Here is an 11,042-nt window from a genome sequence, read left to right as displayed (position 1 = left end):
ATTGCTCCATGGTTATGAATCCTTGGCCCTGGTTTGAAACTGGTACATCTGTATTTGTACTGTTTTCCTTCTGAATAGTCATTGTAGTATGCAGTCTAGTGTAGGGTACTTCAGTTCCTTGTGGTAATGTTGCAATATGTGAATTATCTACATCAGTGTATTTAGTAGGGGAAGTTGATTGTGACGATACCTCCGTTTTTTGTGGTAGTATTGTACTATGTGTCTGCGTTATAGAACATTTTATTCTCCAAAGTTTTCTATTTGGGATTTCAACACTACATTCAATATCTTGTGGATTGACTTCTCTTGGGTTGAATGTGTAATTCAGTGCACAGATATCAGATGTGCAATCTCCCATTCTGTGAACACTGCCATCAACAAGCAATTCTACTTGGAAGTCTTGAATATTTTGATAGGAACATAAAGCAACTGACATGCTACCATTAATGTGGATGATTGTACATTCTGGCTGGTAGATTTGCAGTTCATAAATTTTTAATTTCTGGAAAACTTCACCATCAGTGTTTAATACTAACCTGCATTCATAGGTTTCTGCAAGATATGGCCAGATCATGATGTCATAAGGTATCATAATGAACAAACTATAGTCTGCACCTACACCAGGTAAAGCATAAAATGCTTTTAAAGAGCCAAATACATCACTAATAATTTTTTCAGAACTGATGTAACCATTGTAACCCCACCACCTAACAGTCTGTTGGTTAATCACCTGGTCAACCATACATGGCAGAGATACATTCTGTCCAGGTACAGCTTCAATGATTAATCCTCTTACTACACAAGTAGGCATGTACAGTATGTACAACAAGAAAACCATACTCCATAGATGGGTATTATACCGAGTCATATTTACCGTTTTTGTGGAGCAAACAAATCATGAATAATGTAAAAAGATATATTTTACGTCTTCTCTTCTACTATGTCTGCCTTTTCTTACATCTTGCAGGTTAATATATCCTTTATTTTAATCCATGGTTCGCTTTTAAACGGCATGGTCAACCTGTTTGAGGAAAATAAAATACAAACCATTAATTGAAATTCAACTTCCTTTTCGCCATTCTTATAAATATTTAGATTGGGTCAGATTTAATAGTACCAGTGTGCATTCAGCAAAAATTTAAAAAATAACATTTGTGAATTTTATGATATTTGTTTTGATTATAATGTGTTTTACATGATTATGATGTAAATATCAAAACATATACCAGTATTACAAGATGGCAAGAGCAAAAATGCAAAAAAAAAATGGTTACCATCTGGAAGAGCAGAGGGCTGAGCAACAACCCCAAAGAACGTATGCTTCGTGCAACATCGTTTGCCATTGCCTCTGGATGTAAGTCATGGGCTATGACCAAATCTGACAAGCGCAAAGTTGATGCTTTCGAGATGTGAACATATAGAAGGGTGTTAAGAGTCCCCTGGACTGCAAGGAAAACTAACTGTTGGGTGATAGATAAATAAAATCCCCAATGATGCTGAGGCAATAGATGGCAGAGAGGAAAATGCAATTCAGATCATTTTGACAAAGAATACAGGGATCTGTCGAAGGAAGGCTAAGAAGTGGATGACCTACAACATCATGACAGGTGACATAAAGGAATGGACTGGACAAGGACTGGCAGCAGCATCATCATCTGCTAGTGATCGAGAGTGTTGGCGTGAAATAGTGATGGCCACCACAGCGCAATTTGCACCATCGGACTAAAGAGAGAGATACCAGTATTAAAATTATGGGCTCATCTAAATTAAGACAATTTCTGTCATCATAGGATGATGCCAAGCCAATAGTAAAGTAATAGTAATAAATGATAGACTTGGACACAAACAATATTGTTCTCTCGTCTTTATTTTTACCCGTCCACATGTGTATCTCTCACCCTCTTAATACATCCTATATTAACAACAAATCCGTTGCCAGGAACTTTCTACCCAATTTTTCACAACACTTTTTAAGCTTTCTTAAAAGAGATTACAGTTGGGACACACTAATGTAAACTTAAGGTATTGATCAAGAATAGATGAATTTCCTCACCAATTACACACACTGAGTTGGTCATTTACACACTAGATCAAATAACTTACAAATGAAAAAGAATAACGTGTTGGGGCTGATTTATAGACTTTACTGTGAATGTCCTTAAATTAAATACCAGCCAATTTAATGATAAACCACATCATTAGCTTAAAATTTTAAAATTATATTAAGCAATATTTTTAATTAATTAGTTTGTAGATTTTAAGTAAACCTAGTCTTTGATTGAAATTAGTGAAATTACTTAAAGTATTTATCTTTAAAACAATTCTAGTGAAAAAGAGTAGGGGATTGTCTCCCTGTGTACTGCCCAACCACCACCAGAAGGACCCCACTGGAAATAAATCTTTAGACTTTTGTGGGTTATCCTTGGTGTGTATCACACCGAATAAATCCATTCATCCAGGTGACGCTTGCTCAATTTTTCCTAGCATGCCATCCATGTGACATTTTGTCTTGTTCGAATTATATGTACTTGTTTGTTTTGTTTGTTGTAACATTTGTTGAACATCCTTCCAAGGAAGTACAAATATGTGGTATAATTTAAAAGGTGTAGAAACAATCATGGTACAAAAGTTTCATCTACAATTCACAAAATATAATTTATGTAAAATTGGTATGTAAAACAGACTAAGCAATTAATTTTAATTAAATATTACTTTATTGGAAACAAGTTTAAGTACAAATAGTGTTAGCCTGGGTTCCAGGCCCTAATTTAAGGTTACTCACTCTTTATTGCACTTAGTGCGCGCCATACCTAATTTAATTGGCTTCCCATACTCGATTTCTTTTGCTTATTCCGTCTCTAAATTAACTTTCTCGTTGGTGGCGCTGTCCAGAATGAGAAAAATAAGAGACTTGTGGCAAGTCTAAAATAGTGTGAGTGTTACTCCAAAAAATTTACAAGGCCATTTTAGTCTATGTTTTAATTTTATATTAAAGCATCATCAGAAATTGTATTAAGTAATATTCCTTGTAAATTTTATATTTTAATTTATATTTTTAGTTACACATTAGACAAATTAATTGTACTACCTTCCACTGTACTGTACTAATGTAATTTTAATAATTAATTCTTGCATGTGCTTTTGTAGTGCGACAACTCTCTTTCAGAATTTTCGTAGATTCGTATTAAGTGTAAAATTTTTATTTTACGATATTTTAACTTACATAATAGGAACTCAAGGCCTTTAGGCAGTAAAACGTAACAAATATTGTGATTTTAATGTTTTTGAATAACTTGATACTTATATTTTATAATTGTGTACTTTTTAAGTGAATTTTCTTACTAAAACATTGTTCTCTGCGCATATTCTGTAAATCTAGTACTATTATTTGTACAGGTTAGTTTATCTTTGAGGCCGATTTTCTCAAAACATGGTTCTCATACACCTAAACTTCTAACAAAATTATAATATAAACTCATTTTTTGATTTTCTAACGATGAGACTCATTTTGTAGTGAGACCTCACAAATATCCAATTAAAAAATTAATTATAACTACTGTGTATTAAACACAAACAATATTTTCAGTACAAATTTATTCACTTAAATGATAGGTATAGACAACTATGGCATCAACTGTACAGTATTTCATTATATAGCAGGGGTTCCAAGTCTCCCGTCACTCACAGGAATATCCCAGGAATCAGTGTCGATAGTATCACTATGGGCAGCAAAATAAAAAATGAAAAGTTAAGAAAGCTTATTAACCAAATCAGTGGCAGATTCAAAAGGGATGGATCGGGGGCTCAATTGTTAAAAATTTTTTTTTTAATGGTGAAAAAAATAATACTTTATTCAAATGTAAGCCTGAGGGTGCTATTTGTGGCCATCTAGAGGTGCCACAATCATAAATTTAGGAAGGTAGAATCTCCATCTATGAAAGTCCCTTCACTGGCCCCCTCTATTTCGAATTCCTAGATCTGTTACTGCAGATCTCCTGGAATACTTCTACAAACTTGAGACCCCTGATATAGTATACAGTAATTTCATATTATAAAATAACAGTTTTATATACTGAAAAGTACCATAACGATTATAATTAAAACTTTGTATTCTGTGTATTCTATGTAAACCCATGTTCATGCAGAGTATCTCAAATGTTTTGTAGTGACCCCTTCCCAATTAAAGTATCCAATTCTTTATTGGCAATATTAAATTGCAATTTATATCAAAATTGTTGGTTTCATAACTAGTCATTTAAAATAAGGATACATATTTTGTTTGGTTCAGCTTATATTTTTATTCTCCAAACCTGTCTAAAGTTTTTTTTTCTCACACTTTAAAAAATGAACAGTCAAAAACTATGGGATTCCTTGCTCGATGACTGATGTTTTTCCACAATCCCTTGGATTTTGCCAGCATAATTCCCTGTTCCTACTGTACATTGAACTCACCATTAAGTGATTGGTAAGCCTCATTCTCTTTTTCAATGTACCCCAAATCATCATATGTTTTGACCTTGTTGTGTGTCTGTGATGTAGTAGGCCCATCATTTTTCTTATTCATATTTATACCATCGACAAAATCATTAATTTCTTCATCAGCCTTGTTTGTTCGGTCAGGATAATTAGCTTCACCTGGCTTGGCAACACTAACTTCATTAACAACGGGTGATAGTTCATAAGAATTGGTGTCTGCGGATTGGTAGATGTCATTTTCTTTCATGACACTGTCCTCAGAAGATTGCTTAAAATTGATGTCATCACTTTGTGCTGCTCCTTCCATCATTCTAATTTCGTTTGTATCTTCTTGTTGGTCATTCTCAAAGTATACATTTTTATCTGTTGGTGGTGATTTCATTGCAGAGTTTTGTTTTATTTTGAAGTTCCTTCTTACAAAAAATAAAATAATAATGATTAGAAATAGTATTATTAAAGCTGCTACTGAGATTATGACTATTAATTGTGTTGCATTGTCTTCTTTTTCTGCTGTTGTTATTGTTGAAGATAAAACAGGGCCTTCTGGGCTTGTTTGGACCATGGTGCCTTGTGAATTATCTACATCAATGTATTTAGTAGGGGAAGTTGATTGTGACGATACCTCCGTTTTTTGTGGTAGTATTGTACTATGTGTCTGCGTTATAGAACATTTTATTCTCCAAAGTTTTCTATTTGGGATTTCAACACTACATTCAATATCTTGTGGATTGACTTCTCTTGGGTTGAATGTGTAATTCAGTGGACAGACGTCAGATGTGCAATCTCTTATGCTGTGAACACTACTGTCATCAACAAGCCATGTTGCTTGGACCTCTGGAATATTTTGATAGGAACATGAAGGAACTGATATGCTACCATTAATGTGGATGATTATACATTCTGGCTGGTAGATTTGCAGTTCATAAATTTTTAATTTCTGTAAAACATCACCATCAGTGTTTGAAACTAACCTGCATTCATAGGTTTCTACAAGATATGGCCAGATGGTGATTTCATCAGGTATCATAATGAACAGACTATAGTTTGCACCTTCACCAGGTAAAGCAAAAGATGTTTTTATAAGGCCAAGTGAATCAATAATAATTTTTTCAGAACTGATGTAACGACTGTGACTCCACCACTTAACAGTCTGTTGGTTATTCACCTGGTCAACCATACAAGGCAGAGATACATTCTGTCCAGGTACTGCTTTTTGAATGATTAATCCTCTTACCATACAAGTAGGCACGTACAGTATGTACAAAAAGAAAGCCATACTTCGTAGATGGGTATTATACCGAGTCATATTTACCGTTTTTGTGGAGCAAACAAATCATGGATAATGTAAAATGATGTATTCTCTTCTCTTCTACTATGTCTGTATTTTTCTTACTCCTTGCAGTGAATATATCTGTTATTTTAATCCATGGTTCACTTATAAATGGCATGGTAACCTGTTTGAGTAACATAAAATAAAAACCATGTAATTGAAATTCAACTTCCTTATTGCAATTGTTGTAAATATTTAGATTGGGTCAGGTTTTATAGTTATCAGTGTGCATTCAGATATAATTAAAAATAAAACATTAATGTGTATTTTATGATGTTCTGATTTTATAATATTGTATTGTATTATGCTCCCTGTTATTAGTGTTTGCTCTGTTTTGTGTGAAATGTTAATATTTGTTTTGATTATAATGTGTATTATGTGTTAGGCTTTTATGCACCGCATCAGCCTCTCAGACCCCAATCTCTGCCAGTGTGGTGGGATGCAGACACGCAATGTCGTAGCCAGCTATTGGAACAGTCCCACAAATTTTCTGATGAGTCCACAAAGAATGGGTCCACACTTTTAAATGGGTTCAAATTATTGAGTTTTATGCATAAAATGAGTCCACTTTGTGAATAATGGAGATTTCTTATATTTTGCCTAAAATGGGTTAACCTTTTAGAAAATGGGTCCAGACATATTTTTGCGTATAATGGGTCCACATTATTCAGATTTGTGTGTAAAGTGGGTCCACCCCGATATTGTCCTGCACTGTTTAAAAATCCTGGCTACAGCATTGCAGATACGTACTACAATGTGAGTCAATGTGAATGCAAGGTGATCTTGCCACAGTTGACAGTAAATTCAGAGCATTGACCTGCAAGCTTCAAAACTTGCCTTCTAATGTTAAAATGTTTGCAAGTGCATTCATATGAATATGTATGTATGTGTTTCAGATCATGACGATCTAATAGCAAAACATATACCAGTATTAAAATTATGGGTTTATGAGTAAATTTTAAAATTTTTTTTCACTAAAGGTGTTGTGTATGTTATATATTAAAAGTTTTCTAAAAACAAATTGCAGTTGGGGGCACTTTCATGAAAATTTAAATAAGTTATTTCTTTTTTAGTGTTGATGAAGAATTAATCAAAGTATTAGCTCATTTTTCTCTTACATAATTATTCAACATAATTAATCATGTCGTAGTGAATTGTAAATCAAGAATAAAGCTCTGAAAATATAAAACTAAAAAATTATAGAAATCATTTAACATCATTTTAATATGGAAGCTGTGTATCGCAGAATAACAAGCATAGGTTGTAGTTGGGTATTTTTAAATTCAGTCATGAAAGTTTACAAAAGTGTTAATAAAGAAATAAACTATACAATAAAAAACAGATATTCATGTTAACCCAAAGTAATACATTTTTCTGAAGATTTTTGACACCTTTATCAATAATTTACTTATTCTGTTGGTTAGATGGCCAAGGAATTATTATTCCACAATTTCATTAACTTAAGGGTGATTCAAGTCGAAAGTTGCGGTCTGCCTCCATGCTGAAAGATGCAGTTTTACAATTGGTTTAGTTCAGTTGGTTGAGACAGAGAACACTGCAGTTTTCCAAAGGTCACAGGTTCAAATTAATCCTGTAGCTTCATATTTTCTTAGCTCCATTTATAGAACTCCATAATATTGTTGGTAAGGCATTGAATTCATGCTATCATAGTTGTAGTCATTTTTACAAGATGAACTTCCTGGTAGTTTTTAATTCTTTCATACTTCTATATAGTTTTACTACTATTTTAAATGGTACCGTATATGATAATTATGCTGCATACAAAGTTTACAACATTTTAGCATTACTGATTTTGACCTTTAGGTACATAGCTTGTAGCCTGTGGTTAATTACAGGATTTGATTAGGAATGTCACCCTACAACTACTGTATAATTATTTGTTTGTAATTTTAATTATTAAACAGATTAGTTGGATATTTGTACATTTTTCTGCCATTACCTGTTAAAAATGATCTAAACTTCTTAATTTATAAAAAAAAACTCTATATTGTAGTCAAAGTACAGTATAACTTAAATAAGCTAGATATTGTAGTGCACTTTTTTTTTGCTTTAGCTCCTTTTATTAGAAAGTAGACCTACAACTTTCATCATGGAAACTAAATATTTTTCTAATTCGAATTTATAATGATAGGTCAAACTAAGTGCTATGGATTTAAAATTATTTAATTATTAAAATTTAGAAAAAAATATGAGGCAGAATATTAACCAAAAACAGACTTACTTTACCTGCTGCACTGTTTCCAACATGAAGCTACAGTTTTACTTTGATACTACTTCCTTGTTGAGCCCAGTGGTTAATAAACAAAAGTGCTATGATTGACAGTTGACACCAATAATGATATTGTATTGTTGTTCTGTCTGTCAATAATGCTTTCCAAACAGTTTGATGTTTGTTTGGTATCAGATCCCAGATGTGTTATTCATGCATATAAATTTATTAAAGCTTTGTAGTGGTAATTCAGGATAAAGTGCATATCCTCTACATCTCACATTCTGGGTTCAATTCAATGTGATCGTCATTAATGTTTCGACTTTAAGTAGTAAGAGGAAATTATCACATCATTTCTACTTTCTCACACTTTTATACTGTAGAATACAGAGTTGTGTTTTCTAAGAGAGATTTGGAAATCATCATCATGAACAAGTGCCTTAAACAAAAATTTATATTTGGCACTTGTTAAATAAATGTTTTATTGATTCCAAATTTAGGGGACCCCCTAATTTTTTTTAATCATATAAAAAATGTAGAAAAAAGAAAATTGTATTGAAATTCAAGTTTTAAGTGACATGAGCTGATAATTCAAAATTGTATTGTGTTTTGTGCTTTTCGCTTGGATATCTGTTGGATTAAAATTAACTATCAATTGATGGAAAACAAAGTACTTCCATCACTAATCGCAGACACACATTAAAGTTGCTTATCTACATAGATTATTTTATTATTATTTATTGTATATTATTTGTTCACCATTCAACAGCAACATAAGTTGCCACTACAAATAACTTTCAATTTTTTAAGGAGACACAAATAAAACAATAGTTTTTTTCGGCTGACTATACAAAAATCCTTAAATTTATAGACCTAATCGGTGACTAGGAAACAGTACGTGGTCATGATATTTATAGTGGGTAGAACTTACAGTGTGATCAGGGTGAAAGAATAAGAAAAGGTAATGTTATGGTTACAAAAAAAACTGCCCACTGTTAATGTGAGAAATAATGGAAAAGAAAGGCAATATGATTGTTCAAAATAGTGTTTATATTTCTCGAAAGATTTTTAAGGCCAGTATGTTTTGGAGCTTTACCGAACTATTATGCAATATACTCAAGTTTAATTTCCAATAAATTTAGTATAGTTTACTGGTGTCCAACATTGACTATATGCCTTACAGCAGAAACCATGCATTTTCCTACTGAGCTTCACTGGTGGACGACAAGAGTTTGCTAGTACCGGTTTACCCGGTAGCATAGACACGAAGGGACCCTAGTCCACATATCAAGCGCCCTGAGCATCTTACATTAGATGGATATGTGTGCTATATAAAACTACACTATTATTATTATTAGATAAAAAGCACTGTCTGTTTACAGTATATACCCATTAATATAGGCCATGCGATCTGTATCACTGATTGTGTCTATTAGCTGTAAATCAATTGAGCTTAAAATTTAGAAATTATAATCTGTATTTGAATTATTTGCTTTGTAGATGTATTAGCTATTAGTTTCCAAATTAAAAATTAATTTTTTGACCCACAAATTAATTGATGCTAAAACAATAGTGTTTCTATATTCTTTTTATAGACGTTGGTCATCTATTTAAGATTTAATGTTAACTTTTTAATGTTATCACTTTTTTTTTAACTCAGTCTTGCTGTTTTTGGTACACCCTTTGCAATTTGTCTTTTAAATGTTAGTTTTTTTTAATTGAAAAGCAGTACAACTAACATTTCTTTGTATGTTTTTATATGAGTTTTATATGAGGATTAATCAGTTTTCTTGTATCTTGTATCTTAATTTTTAAACTATAGTATTACTATAATGTACTGAAATTATTGTTTGCTGCCCTCGTTGTCAATAGTTACAAAAAAGGTTTTACTTAAAAATGGACCTAGACATCAGTGTAAGCTACTGTAACCAAAAAGCATGTAGCGCTGCCGACTATTACTAATGACATAAAAGTCCCCTCTAAAAAAAAAAAATAATTTTTCTAGGTCCCTTTTAATAAGGCCTTCATAAAATGTATTTTAAATGTGTATTGAATTGAAAATTACAATAGCATATACCATAGATGTTTGCATAAAAAAGTTTAATTTTATACTTAAAATCTTATATAAGAAGGGGTAGTATTTAAATTTGAAGAAACCAACCTATGATAAATTTTGCCTGCTAATTATTGTCAGTCACTAATTATAACACATCATTATCTGGAGCATGTAGGTTACAGTAACTATAGGTACGTTGGGCTCTGATTGGGGCCATGTGTTTGTTCATAGCCTTTTGAACAGGCCCAGGCTCCTGGAAATTAGCACATTCTGCAGTCCCGCAATCCTCATAGTAGTGGGTTGGTGTCAGTTGGGGGATCCAGGGGGTGGGGAAAAGACCCCAACTGGGAAACAATGGATCCCGTATGGAAGAAGCCAGTCATTTCGTTGGGAACTCTGCTTTGAAAAAACCATTTTTACAGTCTGGATATTCTTAAAAGTTGCTCCAAAAAAAAAAAAAATTATGTTTAAATGTTTTTACTACTTTGTTATTAATTATGTCTCTAAAGTTTATGTTGGGTACCGTCATAAGTAGTAAATACAATAAGGCTATGTTCACACACACGGCGTAAGGCTGGCTTAAGCCTGGCGTAGCGTACGCCTTTGTGTGTGAACTAGGCAGTGGCGTTGTTAAAGCCACTCACTACGCCACGTCCTTGCGTTATTAACGCTACCTGCAGACCCCAGATTAGCTAACGCCACTGAGCTAACGCCAGTGATGCTTGAATGATTTGACCTCATTTCAAGAGATTGACCAACCACGATTGCAATATATTAGCTACTTAGTCTCTTTTCTGTGCTCTCTATAAATGAAATGGTAAAGGGGTTCATTTTCTATTGCATTTTACTTAGTTGTAATGTATATGATTTATTGATTGTGTTTTGTAAGATATTTTAACCATTTAGACTGTCTATTAAAACATGCAACATCAACAATGCTAGCTGAAAAA

General features: G+C 32.8%; 1 protein-coding gene across 1 annotated transcript; it reads right to left on the bottom strand.

Annotated features, from left to right (window-relative positions):
• Positions 1-742: 742 nt before the first annotated feature.
• Positions 743-5,908, bottom strand: LOC117099805. Its single transcript, XM_033243016.1, has 2 exons — positions 4,453-5,908; positions 743-1,021 (listed from the first exon to the last, which is right to left on the bottom strand). The coding sequence occupies exons 1-2, from the start codon at positions 5,780-5,782 to the stop codon at positions 1,017-1,019; spliced, it is 1,335 nt and encodes a 444-aa protein (XP_033098907.1). The 5' UTR covers positions 5,783-5,908; the 3' UTR covers positions 743-1,016.
• Positions 5,909-11,042: the final 5,134 nt, after the last annotated feature.

This window comes from Anneissia japonica, unplaced genomic scaffold (genome assembly GCF_011630105.1).
Source record: "Anneissia japonica isolate Jap-2015-1 unplaced genomic scaffold, ASM1163010v1 scaffold483_len1788099_cov177, whole genome shotgun sequence".
In the NCBI taxonomy this organism is placed as follows: Eukaryota; Metazoa; Echinodermata; class Crinoidea; order Comatulida; family Comatulidae; genus Anneissia; species Anneissia japonica.
The sequence above is the reverse complement of the archived record's forward strand: the minus strand, read 5'-3'. Positions and strand labels throughout refer to the sequence as shown.